The 23,364-nt window shown below is 44.8% G+C and overlaps 1 protein-coding gene across 9 annotated transcripts in view; it reads left to right on the top strand.

Annotated features, from left to right (window-relative positions):
- The window catches only part of CLIP2 (CAP-Gly domain containing linker protein 2), a 104,537-nt gene that overhangs the window by 34,898 nt on the left and 46,275 nt on the right, over nucleotides 1–23,364 (top strand). For 8 of the 9 annotated variants that reach the window (XR_005830722.1, XR_005830720.1, XM_040613570.1 and 5 more), the window contains one exon: nucleotides 2,684–2,905. Coding sequence is in view for 7 of the 9 variants with exons in the window: in XM_040613570.1 (XP_040469504.1) it covers nucleotides 2,794–2,905 (112 nt within the window). In the remaining 2 variants the exon portion in view is untranslated. Of the gene's footprint in view, nucleotides 1–2,007; nucleotides 2,316–2,683; nucleotides 2,906–23,364 lie in introns of those variants that run through there. The other variant, XM_040613563.1, reaches the window with a different exon arrangement.

The following is a 23,364-nucleotide window of genomic DNA, read 5'->3' as shown; positions in this document are numbered from 1 at the left end:
CACTTCAGAGGTTTTTGAATCCATTGTGGAGTGTGGAGACCCCAATGAGTGTGGCTGTGAACTAGTAGTGATTGTATTTCAGGATAAAAGAGGCTATCTGTTTGGAGGGTAGCTTAATTAGCAGCCTGTGGAGTTCGTTTGTTTTTCAGCATTAGTATGTTGAAGGCAAATGTGTTTGCATAAAGGTTTCTGGCAGGAATCTTTATGCAGTGGGAATGCACTTCCTCTTATTTCTCTCCCCCTGCATAAAAATAAAATCCAGTCATCCTGAGAATGAGCAGAATATCACAACATCCTGTGATTTGTGTGGCCAGCTGATCTTCAGGGATAATGAGTAGCAGAGGGAGAATGAAATGAAGTTCCCTGTCTCTTCATAGATGGGCAACAAAATAGAGGAGCAGACTAAATTCACTGTCTCCCTAAAGTTTGTGTGGTTCTGGCTGTAAAATTAGGGATCTAGAGACTCCCTCTAACAAAGGCCTGAAAACACTGTAAAATATTTTTATTCTTTTGCATGCTTCCCTGCTTAAAATCTTCTCTACTACTATTTTATCCTTCTCGTGTCCTTTTATCCTCCTTCCCCCATCCATATTCCTGGTTGTGGATTCAACCAACCATCATGTTTTATGTGGAAGAACCAGCATCCCCAGCTTGCTTAATTGCAAGTACAGCATCAAACCTTGCAACCAAAAGGTAGGACGGAGCGATGTGACGTGTGAATCTAGGAGTAAGGGCATATCGTGAAGAAAGCAAACCTGCAGGTTGAAGGTGATGGAGACGCGGCAAGCTCTCTTGTTAGACCACATCACCTGCCACCAGAAGTGCTAGAAATTGAGTTGGTCTGTAAAATCAAAGCTAGCCCTGGGCAAAATGTGTCATGTGAGATGGGAGTGGGTGGGAGGGAGGGAGGGAGGTGTCTGATGGCTTGACAGATAGGAGGAGCCAGGCTGATCAATATTTCTCACCTCCAGATTCTGTTACTTGTCTCCCTCTTTTATGCTAAGTAGAGCTGGAAACTGCAGCCTCCAGTCTAGCTCTGTGACAGCATCTGGTCCTTGCTGGCTGTGTTGCAGGAGGGCTGTTTTCTCTCTTCCTTAATAAGAACTGCTTGCTCTTATCTATTGTTCCTTTTGCTGGTGATGTGATCTGAGCATCCCACTCCTTGTGAACAGCCCTGACTTGTGTGTAAGCTAAATACTCCCCAGTTGGTGCTGTCTGCAGGTGTCTGAAGCCACCCCAGGTGTTGAACACCCTTTGTGGGGTACGTGGGGAAGAGACAAGGCTTGATCCTTTGGGTTTTCACTCGGGCTCCCTCCCCAAGCTGTCTCTGCTGATCCTGCCTTTCCTTGTCTCTAAACTGGTGTGGGACAGCTGACTCTTACTGTTGAAACAGTCTTTGGTGTCTCAGATATTCTTCAGGAATACAGTTTTGGAATTCTCCTTGTGGTTTTTCCTCCCCTGTGTCTGCTTGCAGCTTTCCCTGGAGCCCTGCCAGCTCTCCCCTCACTGACCCAGCCTGTGTTGAAATCCTTACTCATGCCTTAATCACTTCCCGATCCCGCTATTGCAATCCCCCCTTCCCCCACTCCGCCTAGCAGCATCTGCAAATCTTTGCTACATTAATTCTCAGGGGGGCTGCCTGCAGCAGGCTGCCTCCTTCCTTGGCCCAGGAAGTAGGTCTGGGTGTCCCCCGGCTTCTGGCTGCTCCTTGGTTTGCTCTCCTTGCAATTCCCTTTGCAGTTATATCCGAGTTGTCCCTGGCTCGCTCTGCTGCCACCTTCTTCCTTCTGCATCCCAGCCTGCTCAGCCAGCCAGCCTTAGCTTCCTTTGGGCTGATGGTCTCAATATTTTGATTATTTTTCTTTATCCATTAGGAATGTTTTTGCGTATTTTTTTTTAAGCAACTTAGTAATTTCCTTTGTTTTTCTTTTCTTTGGCATAAAACTTTTTGCTTGAGTTGTGTGCTTGTTAATGCAACATCCTTGCAAGGAATTTGGAGGTTTTATTCTGTTTGCCTGCCGGGAAGGGTGATGTGACTTCACTAATAAATAGTTGGTAGAGTCATGCTTACGTTTCAGAAAGTTGGGTTGTTGTTTTTTTTTTTTCAGTCTTGCTGGAAATCCATGGGGTCGGATGCCCTTTTTCTGTAACAAGGTTTTGGATTTGCTTTTAAAGGAGAGGAGCTAAAAGCCCCATCTTGGACATTGGCTTCTTCCTTCCTTCTCCTGTCAATTTTCAGAGGCTGCCTTGAAGTCTTGTGAAAATGGGGGCCGTGCCCCGAAGGTGTTGTGCTGAGGGTTGTTAGTGTGGCTTTGGTAAGGGCTCCGACAGCAGAACTGGGTCCTGGCTGATGCGTGAACTGAGGCTTTAGAATTTAAAAGCAGTTAACAGTTTCAGTCACTCAAATCCCAAACTGAATTTATGTTCTTGTTGAGTGGTTCTTGGAGATTTCAGCTTTGGTCCAGGACTCCAGGTTTAAAGTGAGACTGTGAGATTGAAGAAAAGGATGTAACATTGAGATGGGAGATGAGGAAAATGATCACCTTTGTTTTACAGGAGAAGAAATGAAAGATCCTGACTCTTCTAGGAATGTGAGGAGGGAGCTGGGTACTGTTTTCTGGGAGCCTGTTCAGTGCTTTCCCACCCATTCTCAATATGATTTCCTTGTGCTCTTATCTCCCAGGTCCCTGACAATGGAAGATGAGGTCTATCATCCAGAAGCCTGAACGGTGATACGAGGACAACCCTTCGAGACACTGGCAACACAAGCCTGAGATACAGGAGGCAGCAAACATGCTGAAGCCAAGTGGACTTAAAATCCCCGGCAGGGCTGGGAAGCACTCCAGCCCAGTGGGACGGGCATCAGGGACCACTGCAGCTGCTGTTACCACTGGTTCAAAAGAAGGTAAGGACTTGATCTGGCAGAGGCATGAGCTGACCCAGGTGATTACCAGGCTTAAAGGCAAAGGCCTAAAGGTGCCAGTGTTCAGCAGGATGTGAAATTCCTCATCTGTACCTAGACTGATTGTGAGCGTGGATCAAAACAAGTGCAGTGGGGTGAGTAAACGGCCTCCCTCTCCCAAGTAATGCACAAAACAGGCAGGTTGTGGAGTGGGTGGGAGGCAGATGGATCCACTGGTGTTTAGAGTGGATAGAGGGAGATGCTGCCTCCTGTCTTGCTTGTTTGCATGTGTATACTCTACAGATGGTAACATTTGAAGAGCTGGTCATAACTGGGCAGATGAGAACCTCACCCATGACTTTCTTAGACATTGTCCTATAGCCATTGCTTCTGGCCTGTGATAACACAACAGTAAGAACCAGGCACTTAAGGTGATTTCTCCTCTGCTGATTGCCTTGAATTAGTGCCTTTGAACAGAATAATTTGAAACAGTGGTGTTTGAATAATGACTTATCTAGACAACCTTGTACATGCTTTGCTGTCTGTTGATCTATATCCAGTGTATAAATAAGCCATACAGACTGCCTTTATGCAGTATAATAAACACTTCAAAAGTGATTGAGATGTGTTTTGCTTAAGACTCATTCTGGCTTCTTTGATTGCTGGGTATTTTTTTTAATTAGAAATAATTTAGCAAATATTAAAGGTGCAAGTTTTGCATGTAATGCATTTTATTTCACTGTGTTACAAAAGGCTTTCTGCTTGGTTCTGGGGAAAAGCATCAGGGTTATGTATGTCCAATCAATTGCTTGTACGTTCAGTATGTTACGCTTCCATTTGAAAATGTCACTTGTTGCTTTTTGAGATTTGTCAGCCTTTTGTCCCATAATAGTTCAGGCCACTGTCCACATGCCTGGTTAGTTTGCTATATATCTCAGTCCAAAAAATACATAGCATTTGGCAGAAGCAGGAAAACTTTGACCTTTCAGCCAACATTTTTAGTATAAGGGATAATATTGGACAAAATATCCTTTAGCATGCTAGGATAAATTAGTCTATGATAATGACATTGTAAAAATGAGGGTCACCAGGCAACGTTCTCTCTTGTCAGAGTAATGCAGAAGTGTTAGTTATTTAAACAAAACAAACAAAAAAAACCCCCATCTCTGAAGTTTCTGTTGTGTTGGGGCATGTGACCTTGTCCCATGAACACCCTCCACAGGACTTCCATGCAAAGACCCTGCTTGCTGCTGAGCGACCCTGGCTCTGCTCCATTATTACACATCAGCGGCCCTGCTTTGCTCATGGATTTTTTTCAACTGAGCTTTCTCTTCTTTCAGTGACTGATAGCATATATATCATCTCTCCCACTCAGTAAATTCTTTCCTTGAACAGTATTGTAAAAATCATGGTCTTAACTTGGTATTTTGCACATGTGCAAGGTCTTGTTTGAGGGGCCAGTCACTGCATGAGATCATGGGCTGAGTTCCAGGTCCTTTGGTGTAATACAGTATTGTAGAGAGTGGAGCAGCACTGCTTTTCCTTGGCTGAGGACTTGGCCTTAGATGTAGAGATTTTTTTGAATTGCACTTTTCTGTGTTTCAGTGGGTTTTAATATTAGAAAGACTAATTTCTGTATTTAGTATCCAAATCAAAGATATTGAAACATCCTTATATCTGTTTGCTAGAGAGAAGTGCAAACTGACAAAAGAAATTCTTAGGATAAGGTTTCCAGGTTTGGCTGTTCATTTTGAAGTTATTCCCCAGACCCGTTTCTGTATTTCCCCCTTGTTTCTCCTAGCACCTAGCTGTGATTGAGAAATGAAGGACTCCAGTGAAGTAACTAATAGCTACCAGTTGTGAATCTCTCAGGGTTCTTCGCGCTGGATTTTTAATTGCAGTGTGGCATGGAGTTACTTTCAGTTGATTTTATCACTTTTAAAACAACACCAAAATGAAGGAAAAGATCCGAGGCCTGTCTTCCCCTCGGAGGCTTTGCACAGAGGTGTCTTGGCAAACACAGTTGGCGTGTGTGTTGCAGTATGAAAGAGTTAGTCAGCGTGGATAGGCAGCGCAGATAGGCAGCACTGGGGTCCGATGCAGCCTTCCAGCTGAATGCGGTGCTTGTTTGCTGGAGCTTCTTTGTGCCTTGTTCAGCCACAGCCCTTTGTCACTGTGATAGATGTGCAGCAACGCCGGCCGAGCGTGGGCAGAATCTGCACCAAACCGAGTGTGACCTTTGCCTGAGTAGTTCTAAAATGAGCTATATTCCTGGACAAATGAGTGTATGGAGAAGGGGAGAAGTCTCAGAGTGGTGGGTTGGTACTGTGCAGCCTGCTGCTCCTCTACCTGTCAGGGTGGTGCAGGGGGGCTTTCAGGAGTTATGGAGCTGCTGGAGCAATCACAGCACCGAGCTGGTCCTACCTGGAAGGTGAGAACAGAGCACGACAGGGCTGCTCACCCAGTGTATGTGAGGTGGATAACTGCAGTAGGGCTTGTAGCATCATCTTTGGTGTCATCCCTTGTGTCGTCTTGCTCTGTGTCCTGCCCAAGAGCTACCACTGTGTCTGCGCAGGGCCTGTACCTGCTGTTCTTCCTGACAATCTCTCCAAAGGCCTGGCCAGGCCCTCGCTGCCTCCTGCTCCTCTCCTTTCCAAGGGTAATCTGAAGTGGTGAGCAAAGCGTGCATCCCAAAATCCTATTGACTTGGATATGCGCCCTTCTCTGAGAGTGGCAGCGTCTGTGCTGGCTGTGGGGCCCGGCTGCAGCGCAATCATGAGTTTCAGCCTTTGGTGGGGAGAAACTCCAAGAGAATATTCTTTTCTTTCTGTCAAAGTGGTTTAATTCTATTTCAGAGCCAAGTGTCCACATTACTAAAATAGTAACCACAGCAGGCACTGACATAAACTTTGAGGATGCCTGCAGGCAGAGTATGTGGTGGTAGATGGCTGTGGAACTGGATTTCATTACCTTTCCTGGGATTGATCAGGACTGGGCCACAGGAGGGTGATGGAGCTTTGCTCCATCCTCACATTCTTCTGTCTTGCTAACCTGTCACTTGCCCTGTGGCCTCTAAGTGCATCACTGCTGTTAATTCATGGCAGTACTGATAACCCAGCTTTATCAAGAGGAAATAACAGCCCTCAGACTGGCATGTAGTTAGGTCTGGTACTGTGCAGTCAGCGCTGAGCGCTTTCCCCAGTGTCATGGCATTTGGAGCCTTTCTAATGTACAGAGGGACCATGGCTGAGATGGAGAGGCTGAAAACAATTTTCTTCTGTATGTTTAATGTTAATATTGCAAAACGCTTTTTCTGCTTCCCTCTTCTGTCACTGTCCAAGAAAGTGCCTTTGTGATACATTGGGTGTCTGCTGGGAAGTAAAGATCCTCTAAAGATACCAAGCTTTACATCGGGTCTTAAAAAGTTGCATGAAGGAGGCTATATGCAAGGCATTTGAGAAGCCCAGCAGAAACCATGAGCTCTGCTTTGTGCCATCTTTGAACATTTGCATGAGCTCTGTGCACTGAGGGTGCTTCCTGGGAGACTGTCAGGGTTTGCCTGATTCCAGGGGGATCTGATTGTACTGGAGTTTTCTGAACTTATGTCTTGCCTCCACACTTAACCTGCCTCTTGCCAGAAATGCCAAAAGAGAGTTCGCCATTTTTTTTTTTTTTTTTAAAATGCATTTGGTGATCCACTTGATCCCTGAAGCTTGATGGAAGAAAACCAGTGTGGCTTAGATTACAAAATACAGAGCTCTGCAACATTGATCTCTATGAATTTGCTACCTTGGGGGAAGACAGAAATTTCAAAAGCTTGAGGTATAGTTGCAAAAGTAAACCGTAAATCTAATCAAGTGCAGAATTAAACTGGAACAACGTACAGTCTGTTGGCTGAGCTGTCTCTTGGCTCTGGTAGCCTGGGACTGGCTCAGAAAGACCCCACATCAAGGTTACATCTGGAAGATTGGGTGTCAAAAGAAGGTGCTTGTTCTCCAGTTGTACCTGAGAGTTGTCAGAGCCATGAGATGCAAATAAATTTTTAAAAGCTTCATACTTTCTTCCTCCTACCTTAAGCTCAGACCGTAAGTTGATCGGTCTTGTCTGCAAAAGTACAAGTAGATCTACTTCCCTTTTTTCTTAGTCTGGAATACACTAAGATGCTTTGATTTCTTCTTTCTCTTTTCCCCAGCACTCTGTTCATATTCTGTTGTAGAAAGTCAAGTGTCTTTCATCCATCTCTTGACTCTTTTTTTTTTTTTTCCCAGGCAGTGGAGACGTACCCCATTAAACATTTCCATGTACTCTTGACAACTCACATCTTACATAACAGAACAGAGGACTGATGCAAATGTAAGATGCTGTGTGTGCATGCATATATAATTTCATAGTTCATAGATGTAGGTTTCTATAGAGACCAAATATGATGTAGACCTATCATAGCACGTGTGACAAGCTGGCTCAGTATGTCAGAGCTACTTTTCCTGAAAACTTACTCAGAGCCCCTGTTTCCTACCAGCTCATGGAGTGTCCTTTTTGAACTTTCCTAGAGTGGAGAGTTATTTGGTCTCCTATCTGAGCCGGCAGTTCCAAAGACCTGTGAGGTATAAGGGCTTTTTGTGGTGGTATTCTGGGTTAGGTGCATTGGCTTCTTGTGGATGGAGGTGCCTTTTTATTTTTTTCTTTTTTTTTTATTGTGAAAGAGAGCTGAAATGAGTCACTTCCACTGAAAGTCAGTGGAGGACTGGCACCTGACATGGATTCTTGGAAAACGTTAACCTTAATGAGTGGTCTCCACATCAGCTATCCCCCTCCCTCCTCTCCCATAAAGCTGGAACAGTGGAAAAAATTTCTGCTGCTTTGTGGGAACTATTTTCCTTAAAAATAGACTGAAAATTCATCTCTAGCTGTCTCAGGAGAGGATTTCCCACAAATGCATTGGCTTATTTCCCATGCTGCAAGTGAAGAAAGTTACTGCTCTCAACCCCATGCACAAGAGAGGTTTCTGTGCAAGAGGTGTGGGTCACTAGCAAAGGGCTCAATATAATGTTTGGAGCTCTTGTTACTTACAAAGCTCGTATGCCTTGGTTTCTTTGTGATTCTCCTCCTGGAAAAGCCTGCTTTTGCCTGGAGTTGCAAGATGGAGAGAGAATGGAAGCTGTGATGAATGGGTCCACACAGCCCTCCCAGCTGGTGGAACAGGTGAAAGCCACTGCGAAGGGAAGCGTTCACATTTCAGGCTGTTTTTTTGTCTGCTCAGAGTAGCACTAGAGTAACTTGGTTAGAGGAGGAAGTTTTGGTTTTCATACTGCATTTTGCTGTCAGCTGGCTCTGGCGTTCATTTACAGTGTTTTTTTATGGTTCTTAAATCTCTTCTTCAATTAAAGAATTCTGGCAAAAGGAGGAAGGAAAAAAGGAAAATTAGTATTTGCAGATGGAGTGGGGCAACACTGGGGCTTCAGCACTGGAGGCAAAAAAGCCCAAACCTGTTAACACTTTCAGTGAGACTTAAATGTATCCGGTCTGACTCCAGTCTCGATCTTGAATTTTACAGATGGATCCCGTCTTTCTGAATGGGCAGGTGCAAGTATCTGTGACCTGAATATCATATTTAGGCATGGCTATGAGTACTAAAACTGCTTTTCAGTGGGTGCTGAGTTGTATTGCCAAAAACTATATTTTGACAGCTAAACTATACAGCATTGCCAGGAGCCTGGGAATGCCTTCTCATTTTCATGTAAGTGTACATACATTATTTCTGATGAAAAATAAATGCACAGAACTATTAATATCTGCTGGCATAATATCTGCCTTTGCAAACACTGTATGAGACTTTTGTTCACTAAAAATAAAAGCAAAGTGGACTGGAGCGCTCGCAGGGCCATTAAAGAGCACTAGATGACTGGCTCCATAGAGTAATTAAACTAAGTATGTTGTAATGAGGGTTTTATAAGCTTGAGCTGTGCTAGTTTTTGGGGTAGTTAGTTGCGCTTGGTTTCTGGTTGCTAATCAGCTGAGGCTGGTTTCATCCCCAGGGGATGAGCTTCATGTTGTTCATGCAGCAGCTGGGTCGTGTTTGCTGAGTGCAGTTGCTGAGTTTGCATTAGGTGGGATGCGTGATCAGAGCTGTCACTCCAACCTGAATGTGATCAGTCACTCCTAGCACCTGCAGATAAGGAGAAGAGGCCAACAGAGAGTTGGACAGACTCCATGGGTTACCTCCCAGGTGCCTCTTTGCGATTAACAGAGGTTTCCTTTGCAAATGGTGTGGTGTGATCTTCTTATCAGGGTTGAATCTGGTTTTGAGTCTTTGGGGCGGGGGGAGTGAGTTATTTTTTTCTGATTTGTTTTCTAGAAATGCAGGTCTCGTCTGAGGGCTGCTTCTGGTTTTAGACTCAGCAATTCTGTGTGGCTAAGTCTCTGCATATACCTTGGCCCCATCATTAATGAGCTATACCTGCATGAATTCTGCTGGAGGAGTCTAAATCTCACCGCTGCCTTAGCTCCTCTATGAGATTAGTGCCTTCCTCAGTGGAAAATCATTCCATTTATTTATCTGCAGCAAGGTTAGCAGCAACATCTTGGTAAATTAACTTGAAAATCAGTTGTTTGCCCCTCAAGTTTCTCAGGATTATGCTGGAGTAAATTGACTGGATGCATAGCAATAAGAAGTAATTTCTGTTGCCTCTAGGATTATTTTGCAGTAAAATAGGAGGGAAGGTGTCCTTAATGAGGAATTTGTGCCTTGATAATAAGAGGGAGCTTCGGCAGGTTATTCTCAAGTAATCATTGATGGTTTGGCAGTGTCTTACCACAGGCTTTTTTGCAAAGCTGCAAGAAAGAGTGCTGAGGCTGTCTGGTTTTGTATCAATCTATTAATTCTCATTCCCAAATAAATATGAAAGACACTGAACTGCTGTTTTGTATGAAACAAAAGAAATGGGATTGTAGTGTCCGGAGCAGCTGATTGACTAGCACAGACACAGGGAGCTAATTCTTGTCTATTCAAAGGCTTTGTGGCTCTTGATTAATATTAACTTGGGGTGTTGTGCACTGGCAAATTGGGAGAAAAGACCCCACATCATGGGGCCCGAGGCCGCTATTATTTGTAGCAAGCATTTGTTTTTGCTGGTTTTGCTTCGGGCCTCATGGAGCGATTGGTATTGTCAGTTCTTGTGTGAGCACTGTCCTCAATTAATCCACGCTGCAAGTGTGAATAGATATTCCTTGAGTGAGATTAGCGATTGTTGCTGGAATTGGGTCATTGGTGTCTTCGAAGTTTGATGAAGTCTTGCTTTATCATAATGGGTCTGCGTACACAGCATCTTCAGTTTCTAGGGGAATTGGGAGGACAAGGTGCCAACCAGCATGGCTTAAGATCAAATGCTTCTGATCACCTCAGTATCAGCAGATTATTTGTCAGTTGGTCGTAAGAGCTACAGTATCCACATACACACAGACAGTCATCTGTTTGAGAAATTATCAGATACCTAAAGAAAACAAGAGTGTGTTTTCAAGGGCTGAACAGAAAAAACTGCTAATGAGAGTCGCTGGTTTAAGATTGATGTGCAGTGCAAATGGGGGAGCGGGGCTGGGAGGGCAACGTGGTGGTGGATGGTCAGTGCAGCTGAGGTGTGGGAACTGCAGCAAGCACCGGAGAAGCTTTGCTGAGTGATTGTTAGAAGCTAAGTGTGTGTGTTCATTGTTACTGTGGGGTGAGTGAAAGGCCCTGCACGTAGGTCACATCACTCCATACAAATCTACTTGGTTGTGGAGAGTGATGCTCTTGTGAGATGCTGCGTATTTGCTTCTAATCCTCACTGCATATCCAGAAGCCAAATGCTTTCTGGCATGGTTGTGGACCAACCATTTGACTGTTTGCATAGGGCTTGTATTCAGCTCACAAGTCCCTTTCATGAGCCACTCTATCTGCCATCCTGCAGTCTGAAATATGTTTTGTACTGGAGTTTCTAGGCAGGGGTTGGAGGTGCTGGTTCCCCTCTTGAAAAGGGAAAGGACCTTTGGCAATGTTCCTCTCCCAAGAAGTCGTTTGATGCATTCCAGGCAATATAAAAGGGCATTGAATCAATCTTGATTTAATCAGCTTTACAGGTGACATCTAGAGACAAATGAGAGTCTGATTTTAATTGTCTTAATCATTAGATGCTTTTAGAAGGATTTGATACAGTTAATCCTTAATATTCAGTGCACTCATTGTAGAACGAGACGTGAGCACACGCTGGAGGCATATGGAGGTCAGACGCCCTCCTGCTCTCTGTCTGTAGCTCCTTGCAGAACAGCAGGGAAAGAAAATCTGCTTCCCACAGATGTTCAGCTAATGGTGGTTTGGATATAATGAACCAAATCCTATTCAGCTGGGCTGGTGTAAGCCTGCAGTAACATTGGTATGCTTGTGGTTACACCCATTGGAGTAAGGGTGCAGCTTCGGGGCAGAATCTGCTCCCGCATGTTCTACTGCGAACAACTGAACTAATCCTACAAGAGCAGATTAATCATTAGAGGCCTGAGCCAATATTCATTGAAATCAAAGGAAAGATTCCCTTTGGCATAGATGTATTTGGGATGAGAATCCATAGGATTACAGTGGCATCAGGCTCTTGCTACATAGTACTGGGAATTGGTGGGATCTAACCATCACACGCTCACCCTGCATGTGAGCATCCTTCTTGCAAGCAGTTAAATAGGTGAATTGGTCTCCACAAAAGCCTTAAAATATTTAGAATATGGAAATCTTCCTCTCTTTTGGGTTCAGTGGGATATTTGCTTATTTTTTTAATAAAGGTGCTAGAAAGTAATGTCCCCTTTAAGTGATTTTTATGCGATAGTGAGGTCTGTAAGAAAACTCCACATATTGCAATACTCACTATAAAATAATAAGAGTTGTCAAAATTGGACTTAAGCAACCCCATTCAGAACACAGTTGATGGTCTCTCTACTACCAAATGTGATCATTTTGGCAATGTTTTTTTCCAGCACAGTAAATAGGTAACCTGTGTGCTACGTCTGGGTCATCGATGGCCTGGAGGATGCAGCAGAGTGCTTTATTCGCATGGTTTTGTTTACAGAATTCTTTGTGAGAAAGGAAATATTTGTGCCTGGGGATTTTAAATGGTTGCAGAGGAAGGCAGCGATGAACTTTGCCATAAGTACCTCTTAAAAACCAAATCTACATCAAGAATTCAGGAATTAGGTGATCTAACACACTGCCAGTGCTCTGATTTTCAGGGCAGTGTTACTCAGGAGTTAACTGCTGCTACAGGAGTGTTTCCAAGCTGCTTTATGAATTCCTACCAAGCACGAGCTGTAAGTCCTTCTCACTTTCTGTAACTATAAGCCTGCTATGCACATGTGAAACCTCTCTGTTTAGACACTCTGAATGCTTTACCACCACCTGCGAAGCCTGGGGCTGTGAGGTAGGTCATTATTATCGGTGGTTTATACACAAGACAATTAGGTCTTGCTCCATGTCATCCTGTGTGTCAAGAGGTGAAAGTGGAACAGTTATCCTGGCCAGCAGGTTTTTCTGGCCTTTTGCCCTCCTGGTTCTGGCACCAGGAGCAGCAGCTTCCCTCTGACGCTGCTTCCCGTAGTCCTTTTCATTGACAAAAGTGCTGTCTCTGTAAACACTAGTGCGTTTGTAATTTGGCTGAGGGTACGCAGTCATTGAACATATAGGGCAAGTGTCTCAGTCCTGTGCTTGGGTTGTGCTTGTCTTATTTCACACTTGAACCTGTACAGTTGCTTAAGATTAGCATCCCTGAGGATGACAGGAGCCTTATGTATTGCTGTATAATTTATTTCACATAATTGCTTATTGCAGATTATTGTATCTGGAGGTATTTGCTCAAAAAAACCTGCCAGAATTTAGAAGTCTGCCAGAATGAAGACTTTGCACAAACAATTTCAGATAAGGATGGTATGATGTTGAGAAAATCCTGACCTGTAAAAAGGAGGTGGGAACATCATCCTGACTGACTGACTGCTGTCCTGGCCAGATGTGCTCAGAGGAGAAAAACATAAAAATGATCATCTAACAAAGTTTTGATGAAGTGGCATGAGAGAGGGATAGTTCACATGTGAGTCTTTCAAACCAGTGAGATGTGCTGGGACTGGGAGCGTACTGTGTGTTCAAGGGTAGTCAGGGTGCCTGGTGGGACCATGTGCTGAGATTTTTGTACAACTCAACTAGTCATCTCCCACAGCTTTGTCCATGATTTCTCGCTTCACATTACGGATTTCACCACCACCATCGCTTCTCACTTCACCCACCATCACCCTGGAAGGGTATAATGTATCATTTCTGGTGATCACTGAGACTAAGAGCTGTTGGGTTTGAGATGCCTGCTGTGGGTTTCTATGTTCATATCGTAGTTCACATGTTTTTTTAGGGTCAGGTCTGGATCATGATCATGGTTTTTCCTCAAAAAACAAAACAAACAAAAAAACCTTTAGACATCCACTGCAAATAAGTGATTTGGATTTTCTGCAAATAGTGTCTGTTCATGTACAGCTCATGGCCTTTTCAATTGGATACTTAACTTTTTAAGCCAGATATTTGGAATAAAGTAGATGACTCAGTGTTAATCTGCTCTCAAATATCCTTTTTATTAGATTAGGCAAAACTAAAACAGCCCAACAAACTGCATTCTGCATAGTGTGGATCTGTGTACAATCAGTCTACTGTATGACCTTCGCAGGAGATGTGTAGCCTGTGTGATCTGCGCATGGATGTATGGCTGAACAAATAAATGGCTGATGAATTAATGAATCACAGCTGTGTTTCAGCACAGTGCAGCCCTAGGGTTGGGCACAAGTTTGGCAATTAAGAGATGTTGGTCTTTACCTCTCCTGCAGTTCCCCTGGGATCTTGGGGATGCTGCTTATGGCCCCCAAAGTGTCCCTCTTTCAGGCAAGTCGGATGGATGATTTGTAGGGGTGGTATAATTGTATTGATATCATGTTTATATGACAAGGGAGAAAACATACAAACAAGACAGAAAGCATGATGCTTGCCTTTTTGCTGATACCATCCCAGCAGTTCAATTAACAGTGGCTTAACTCTGCTGTCTTCCAGGATGGCTGATTACACTGAAAACAAGCCTCTCAGCATGCTGATAAGGAGCTAATCAAGCGTCCTTCTTTGTTATTACATGTCCAGTGTTAAATTTTTGTACTTTTTTTCCTTGAGAACAGAACATGAGAAAGTGCCAGCTGCAGGCTGGGAGCTTTTGCAAAGAGCAGTCACTCTGAAGATTAGCCCAACTCCTGCCAGAGGGAAGCAGAGCAAATTAATGTTGGAAACTTGGATAAAAACTTGTGCTTGTACCTAGGAAATGTTTTTGAGGTTCAGCAGGCAGAAATAAGAAGTTGTTGTCAATAAGAGGAAAAGCTAGGGAGGATCTTACTGATGTGGTTTATTGCTACATATCTAGCTCTTCACACAGGGAAGACCTCTGGGTGCCAGCAGAGCACTCGCTGCCTGAGCTTGCACCTTCTAGCTGCACCCCTGGCTTCAATTAAAGGATGCTTTAAGCTTGAGCTGTGGACACATAGGCCTCCAAAGTGCTGCTGGTCGCAAGCTGGCGGTGCAGCAGGAGCACAGGTATGAGTGGCATGGCTCCTCAGCTGTCACGGCAAAATGTGGTGCTACAGTAGAGCTAATCTGGTTTGAATGGGGTAAGCAGATCATCTGAGTGCTGGAAGGATGTAAGAGAGATTTATAATGCTGCTTACGTAGCTGGAGTAAGTACTATGCCCAAAGGCAGTCTATGCCAAAGTCAGAGTCGAACTAGGTGCTCTCCTGGTCATTTAACCTTTCTTTCCCCTGGATTGTTGGAGGTACGGCTACTCTGCTTGTGCATGGCTGCTTAGGTTACCTCCCATGAGTAAACATGCTGAGTTATGCACACACAGCAACTTCTGCATCACGTTCCCTGTACAGGCTGTTCTTCTTGGAGCTGCTGACCCACTGGTCTGGCTCCAGTCTGATCATAAAGTAATAATTACTCTTTTGATAGACCAAGCCAGGCTATTTCTTGGTAACTTCTCTTCTACGTTTTATTGGTAGTGAGCTAATTCCATCATTTCTGAGTGAATAAGTCAATGGCCTTTCTGTGTGCACCTGCTTGAGCAATGTGCTGCTTGGCTGCTCATCTCTTTCAGTTAGTGCCGTAGCTGGTTAGGAATGGCACCAGAGTCCATCTGAGTGGGTTTTATGTGAGAATGATGCCTGATCAAAAATCCTACACTTAAAAAGGCTATGAAACTTCAAAACCCTGCTGCTTGAGTGCCTTTCTGATGGAGAGAGAAAGCACTATGCTTTGCTTGGCTGCTCTTTACAATGTTTGGTACTTAAGATAAATTTCTGCAGTTCAGAAGGTGTCCTGAGACTGCTTCTCTCTCTGTGCTAGTGCCAGTGCTCTGCCTGGGAAATCATTTATAAATGTCTCATTAAAGACCTGTGTCTGCCTCCTTTTCTTTCTTTTTGTCATCGGATCAGCTCACTGAGAGCAGCTGTCTTCACTTCCGTAATAGCAGCCTCGAAACCAACGCTTGTGCCTTACAAATTCCCACAACCTCAGAAACTGCGGACAACTGTGCATGTATGTATGTGTCGGGGTTTGCAGACATGGTGGGTTTAGACTGAGCTCATTCCCAAGCTTTTTTGTGGTGCTTTGAAAATAAAAGAATCTAAGAAGTTAGCTTTGTGCTAGGTTTATAAAGAAGCTGAACATATGGTGTGACTACAGCTCTGCAACTGGAGAGCCAGAGATTTTGTGAGTGCGTGCTGGTGATTCCAGGGAAGGCTGTGTTACGTGGTACATCGCTTGGGCTGCTGGAAGGAAGGAAGCTCACCATCGAGGCAGGAGCCTTCCCAGTAAGTCTGTTCTCCCCAGCTGGCATTCTGGCTCTCGGGGCTGTCTGGGCTACCCCAGGCTGCTTTCTAATGCTCCTTTCTGTCCTTAAGTCTTCCAGCAGTTGCAATGGTCTAGGCAAGGCAACCGAGTTCGGATGTGGGGCTTGGGGGGAAAGGACATACTGAATCTTTACAGCTAAAGGCTTGTTTACATGGAAAATTATTTCCTCTAGTTAGCATAAGCTATGGTGAATATAATACTTCCAAGTGGTTGAAGTGATTTTATTATTTATTTACGGAAGAATTAAGCCTGTATTATTCTGTAACATACCAGATACTACATTAGCATGGTCCTAGTTTTTCAAATGTGTCTGTGGCTTATTTCTAGAGGCAGGGGGTAGCACAAGCTGGGGAGGAAGGCATATGGGTGCTCTGTTCTTTTTGTTGCACGTGAAACATGCTTAAAATTGTGAGGTTTATATTTTCATTATTTTCTGGGAAAACAGGGTGTTGCCTCAGAGGTGGGATAGATGGGCCCTGTGTTCAGGCTGGAAAATGCTGAATAGGGTGTTGAAACATGAATGTTGGAAGAATATACTGACGGTGTTAAAAATAATAACTATGTAAAAATTAAGACTGTAATCTTGAGATTAATAGGTCCACCATATGCTGCAAGTTAATTATTGCTCAGTGAAAGAAACTTCGTGCATTTTCTACTAGTCACTTCCCTCTCTAGTGCCCTGTGCTGCCAAAACCTATCTGCTTTGCATATTTTGTTGAATGCCATTATTTGAAAAACTTGAAATCCTCACACAATAACAAACATAACTTTGCTGTTTGTTTCTTTTAAGAATTGTAGTGGATCTGATCTAGTGTAGCAGGCAAACCCCAGGGTCCTCCATCCCTCCCGTCTCCAGCGGGCACCAAGAATGCATGTCTCGCCTGTGGCAGAGCAGATTTCGTACCAGTCAGCCTCCTGAATGAGACCTTTATAAGAAGGCCTTTGTTCTGTATGTCTGTTTGAGGTTCAGTGCCCTTCCCAGCTGCCCTTGTGAAGACAAATATCTGCCTCAATGGGCATCTCCTTGCAGTCAGTGCAAAGCAACTTTGCATTGGTCCTCATTCGATTTTGCTTGCTCATTCATAGTTCTTGTTCACTTTCTTATTGTCCTCTTTTCCTTCCTCCTCATCGCAAGTTTCTTTCTAGGTATGTTTCCTCTCTTTAAAGGAGCTGGAGCCAGTGTTGCTGAAGTTGCAATGGATTGTAATATCCACGCCAGGGGGGTTATTCCAGGGAACAGCAGGGGCAATAGATTTCCAGGGTGGCAGATGCAGAGCTTGTCTCCATGCCAGATCACAGCCCCAACTTTTCAGCTTTGAACTTGCAGAGCTTTCAGTCGTTGTTTCCAAGTCAGCCATAAATCTCTTGGGCTGCTTCCTCCCACAATGTGCTGCCAGGCATTTGGCTATTGCCTGCAAAGCATTGCTTTCTCTTGCAGTCACCTCTTCCCTCTCTATTTCTGCCTTATCCTGCAGCTTGGAAGGGCTGTGATAAATCTTGCGGGAAACAGCTGCTTCATTGGTGTGCTCGATGATTTGAATTTGGGTATGGCAGAGTGGGCTGGCTTTCACTTGATTGCCAACAACGTCATGTTTATGTAATCCAAGCTGCTTTGAGAAGCTCCAGTCACTGTGTAGGAACCTCGAAATTACATGTGGTGAAGCCTCACCACCACCGAGTGCTGTGAAGGCAGCAGGCAGCCAGCCCTTCTCCCGTGGGAGGCCCTGTCAGCCTGCATGGCTGCTGCTGACACTGCCAAGCGAAGCCCTGTCTCCCTGCCTGTGTGGGTGGCAGCTTCTGGGGATGCAGCAGGTTGTACCTCCTTGGCTCTTGCCTGGTAGACCAGCTATTGTAGTCAATAGGGACTGAGGCTTGAATCTTTGACAACAGATGCTCTGGACTGGCCTTCTTCATTCCCTTCTCTGTAGGGGAAGCTCTGATCAGCTTTGCTTTCCATCGGTTAGTGAATTTATCTAGTGGTGTGCTTGGGGGTGAAGTGGTATTGCAGACCTCAAGAAGCTTACAGTAACTGCTGTGTAAAAGCAATGGGTAGAATACACAGAGCCAGGAGCTTCTGGGTACTTGGTTGTAAAGACAACGCACTGCTATTCTACAGCTCCAGTTTGTAGTGGAGGGCGGTGGCCAGCTGAATGGCAAAATACTATCCACCACAAATGTTTAGTGCCCTGAGTACAGGCTGCAGTTTGAACAGGGGCAGTGTCTGACATCCCAACTGAGACCACATCCCCACGTCATCACCTCAGCATTGAAACAAGCAGTGAGCCAGGCTGCTGCAATGCCTCTTAGGCTCTCACCTAATTCTTGTGGCAGAAAAACATATGTTATTCCTTTTAGCTGGCATGCAGCAGAGTTTTACGGCTGGCAAAAATGTCTTGGCTTCAAGTGGGCATTGTAGGTCCCCGGGTCATGGGACTGTCCTGAAGCCCTGCCCAGGCTGAGAGGGAGCAGAGCTGGTACCAGAGTTTTTTGACTAGTTAGTTTGGTCGCAGGGCTGCATGTTGAGAGATGCTCATGAACTGCAAGGCATGCTGCTGTGTCACAGGTTAGTGACCTCTGTAGCGTGGGCCAGTGAGGTGAAGATGTCATGTCTTCAGGTCTTGTGACAGTGATGCTTCTGCCAGGCTGGTACAGTTTTCCTTGCTGGGTAGTGAATGAAAAGCTTATTGATCGATGTAGAGAGAACACAGTCTGGGAATGGACAGGCAATTCTGTGCAGCATGTCAGGCTGTCTTGTGATGTGGTGGGATTTGAGGGTAAAATCCTCTGAAAATTAAAATGGAGAAGGAAAAAGACCTCTCCTACGGGCATTGTAAAGCTCTTCTGTAAATGCCATGTGTGTTCTTGTTTCTCCCTCCCTTCCTGCCGAAGATGCTACTCTGGTATATATCTTCCCACCCGTCTCCCACCCCCTTTTTTTTCCTTCTTCTTTTTTTTCTTTCTTTTAAATCTAATGTACCTCCATTTTATCAATTAACTGCCTGTCTCCCGATTCCCATGGCAACACAACAGGCTGTTGCATTTCTGATTCCTTTGGCAGTTGTGGTGCCTGGCATGTGTCTCAGGAGCCATAAGATTACAAAGGAGTTCTGCGGGGAGTAGGAAATACATGGGCAACACTCACTATGCACCACTTCTCATGCTGAACTATTTTTCTCTTCCTCTTCCTCCTCCCCTTTAGAAATAAGTTTCCTTTCCCCTTTGTTTCAATTGCCTGGTGATAAGAAGTGAGCAACTGAAATACTGTGGGAGGTCAAAAGATGTGGAGGGAGTGAGGGGATGCATGGTTTCACTGGATGTGGATGGCACTTAGCCTAATGCTGTGGTTGAGTATCTCATCATGGATGCTGCAAAGAAGGGTATTCCTGCAGATGCTGCGGAGCGAGTGCTCTGTTCCTCTTGCTTCGACTTTCAGACTCTACTTGAAGGGCGGTTTCTTGCTCCTGTACTGAACAAAGCTCTTCCCCCCCCCCCCCCCTTCCTACAGCAGACGTTTCCAAGAGCTGGAGTCCGTCCCTTGTTTGCGGAAGTCCTTGTGCTTCCAGGGATTTTAGACACATGGCTTTCATTGACACCGTAACAAGAGCCATGTGAGCAGGCTGAAGCTTTAGTTAAAACCTTTAACCTCTCCAGCTCTTGGCTGATAGGAATTTGTTTGGCTCCTGAAGAACTGGTGCACTGTCAGCATCGGGTACCCTGTCACTGTGGGCCCCTAAAACCGGTGGTATGAGTTTGCAAAAAGGGCCCTAAACACCGGGTCTGCTGTGGGGGTTATTAATGCATCATGCGTGGGCTTTATGCTAAAGGGAAAATAGAGATTTAGAGTTGGATAAGATGTGCATTTAGCGGATGTTGAGTATGACTGATTTATAAGTTGTTGTTCAGTCCTGAAAGCTGTGACCTACAGGAAGGCCATTTAAACCAAGAAGAATGAGCTGGCTAATGAACACAATAGACTTGTAAAGTTGGAAAGCCCAAGTGGAAGAGATCCTGCTTACTGCTTGTTGTGTCTTAGAGCCTGGTCCCAGTGAGAGGGAGGGAGGGAGGAGCTGCTGTCACAGTCCTGTCTAGCGAGCAGGGTTTGTGTTGGACAGAGCAGCAGAGGGAGATCCTCCTGGACCAAGGAGGAAAGAGCTTTTTCCCCGTTGCTGGCTTCCAGGTGAGCTGCTGCATTAGATGCTTAAACGTGACATTCAGAGGGTTCCTGTGGCTTCTCAATTGGTGTCAACAGGTAATGGTAGGGCTGGAGTAGAAAGTAGTGATTTTGTGTTTTGCTGCATTTGTTTCTCTTGTGTAGCTGTTCTCAACTTCGCACCTGAGATCTGTACCCTTACTTTGTTGTTAGTGAGTTTCTTGGAACTTGTGGGTGTTTAACTGGGGAGTCTGACTAGAACAAGATTTTTCTTCACCAGAAACAGCAACTCCAAGCGACAGAGGCATAGACCAGCTTTTTAGGTGCCTGGAGCCTGAAGGCTCAGGAATCCTGGGCTTTTGGTGTGCTTTCCCCCAGGCTGTTAACAGCTGCTTGGAGAGTGGGTAACTTCAGATGTTAGGTCTTAGAGAGCAGTGCCTTTGGCTGGTGTCAGTTTTGGGCTATCCTAAGATACTCATGGCATTGAAGACAAGTTGCTCATCGCTGCCTTTTGCCTTCTGAAGGCTGGTGAGTAGATACTTACCTGGGAGGATCAGAGCTTAGTCTACTCAGACTACTTTGGATGTTGTCTGGCCATCTAGTTAATGGATCCAAGAGTCCTGAAGCCAAGAAGAATGAGTTTAGCTTGGTCGTAGTGACTCTTGGCTTCCCTGAAAACCTAGTGCGCAAAAGCGTGTTAGCTGCGCTGTAGGAAAATTGGTGGCTTAGTTGTTATTTTATATGTGGGTAATAAAGGTCATGTAAAATACCAAGTTTCTACAACATGGCCATAATGAAGATGGTAAACCCTCTGGTGGTTCCTCACTTAAATCCTATCTTTTTGAATAATTCATCTTGTGCTAAAGAATAATAGTGCTTCTGACTGTGCTGCTCTGCTCGGGAGCCTGTAATTAGATTGTTTCCCTGAGATGTTATAATTACTGTAGTTTGGCAGCACTGCCTGTCAGACAGATACCTAAAATGAGCGGAGTGTATTAAGTCCTACTAAAATTTTAGATTTTTGGGGAGTACAGTGTTGCACCAGGAGTCCAATGAACTGTTTTTTTTTTTTTTTTCTGGTCCAAGTCAGTTTTTGAAGGTGTTTGCTCTTGCAGTGAAATACAGTGAGTCTAGATGAGTTTTTAAATCCTGCTGTGTTGTTTGTTCAGCCTTGGGCGGCCTTCCTGCCTTTCTTTGCTTGAGCCTCACTGCTGAAGGGTTTGCTTATCCTAGCCACATTGCAGAGGTGTTGGTGAGAGCAAATGTAACCTGTATCTTGATTGTTAACTACCAGCCATCATAAAGCCTTCTAATGTGCTGAAACTCAGGCTCCAGCAGGACTAGAAAAGCAGCTTTGATCTTTTGTGAATACAGATGCAGACACCCCCCCCCCCCCATTTCTGTGCTTATAGTTCCGTGGAGTGTTGAGTTCGTCTGTTCTACTTGGCATGTTGCATACGTGTGTTGCAAACATGTCAGCAGCATGAGATCTGTGTGTTACGACACTCTGCCGAGCATGAAACCAGGATGTAAGTTGTGTTTCTAATTTAATTTATTCTCATGAAAGGAGAGATACATATCACAGATGTTGTTGGTGATGGACCTCTGTAGCCATCTCTGGTTATTAAATGGAAAGCCTTTAAAATATAACTTGCTGGTTCCTAATCTGGCTATTTTACTATTTTGTGCTAATAAGCATGGTGGTCTTATCTTCTGCTTATGGTTGTTTTAATGGTTCACATGGATGGAGCTCTGTTTCCTTCCCACCCCTTTTTATTTAAAGTCTTTTGTAAAGATCAAAAGCTCTAAGCATCCTTATAGTCTTTGGGTTTCAGTTTTTTAAGGTGAAACTGGTTCTTGGATGTAGTGCCATCCCTCTAATGGATCGTTTTGATGTACTGTCTTTTACAAGATTGAGAATAACACAAGCTTGAATGTCAGACATTTTGCCAGAAAAAAAACCAAACCCAAAAGTTAATGAAGAACATGTGAGGCTGAAGAAACTTTCAGAGCAGGGCCCAAAGGCTGAGAGAAGGTTTCTGCCAGGGAGCTGGCTGAGCTCTGCTGGGAGCACTGCGGTCTTGGTTGCCACTGACCTTTTCAGGTGGGAACGGTATTTATGCTACTGCCCTTCCTGTGCCCATCATGGGATTGGCCTCTTGAATGTGCCCTGTGTTGTGCTGTGCATGCTCCGTTTGGCTAATTTTCTCAAGAGTTGTTCCAGCTCCAGCCCACCAAGCCTAGTGAGCAGGTGGGAGGCAATTCTGCTCATAAGAGGTTTGCATGATCGTGCCTTAACTGCTGCTTTCTCCTTGTTCAGACCAGGCAGACATTCTGTGGACTTCCAGGAGCCACAAACTAACTGGTGCAATTGTGCCATAGAGCTTTGTCAAGAGTGTTGACTCTGGAGTCCAATGAGTACCAAAGTGTCAGTATTAATCCCTGTTAACACAACTGGTTTAGCAGAAACTGTTCGGTTCTTTACGCTAGCGCTGACACACTGATGCTCTTTTCTTTCCGCTGACATTACACCTTTAGCAAAGCTTTGAAGTGTCTTGGTTTGAGAGCTTTTACGTTCTTCAGGCATTCTAGGAGCTGAGCCTGATCTGTCAGGCCCATTACTTCTGAAAGAGCTGTAGAAATGGTTCAGACTGAGCCATAGTGATGGCTGAGGCTGAACAAGTTTCACAGTTCATTTCAGATAAGCACTCAAGTCGGGCTTGCCTGTGCAGCTGATTAGGCTTTCTGTCAGCCTCCTCTGGTGGCAAATAAAAATTTCTTCCTGCGTGTGCTTTATGCTTTTCTGCTTGGTGGCACTCAGAATTTCAGCTTAAAGCCTGGCAGAAGGGTCCGAGTAGCTTTTGCTGAGTGCAGGATGTGTGGGACAGTGTCATGCACGCCTGCCGTACGCCAGCTGTGGGAGAGAAGCACACTGGGGACCCCAGTGCTACCGAGAGCTGAGGATGACTGAAGGTTCACGGTATATGACTTGCTGGACCTTATTTTGCAAGCTTATTTCCTCAGTCTCTTGTATGGTTTCTTTTAGTGCTTTGCTTAACCTCCCCCTTTAACCTTCCAAGAGTTTTAATGAAGTCCATATGTCCTTGTCTTTCATTCCCCTGGGCCTAGGCTGAAAGCCCAAAGTTTGTGATAGGTGTTTGATGCTTGGGTCAGCAAGAGTGGGGTCAGTGCTATCTCATTTGCTTGTCTTTGTTCCCCTTCAGACACCAGTCACGTATTTAAGGGCCTCCTTGTGTGTTACGGAGAGTTTGGCTGATCAAGGGTGTGCTGGAGAGTGTGAGCAGGACTGAATTTCCAGCATCACCTGCAGTTTTTGGTCTCCCAGTGCAGCAAAGCATCGTTGGAGGTCTGGC

This window comes from Falco naumanni, chromosome 1 (assembly GCF_017639655.2).
Source record: "Falco naumanni isolate bFalNau1 chromosome 1, bFalNau1.pat, whole genome shotgun sequence".
Taxonomy (NCBI): Eukaryota; Metazoa; Chordata; class Aves; order Falconiformes; family Falconidae; genus Falco; species Falco naumanni.
Note: the sequence above shows the minus strand (reverse complement) of the source record. Positions and strands in the feature narration are given on the sequence as shown.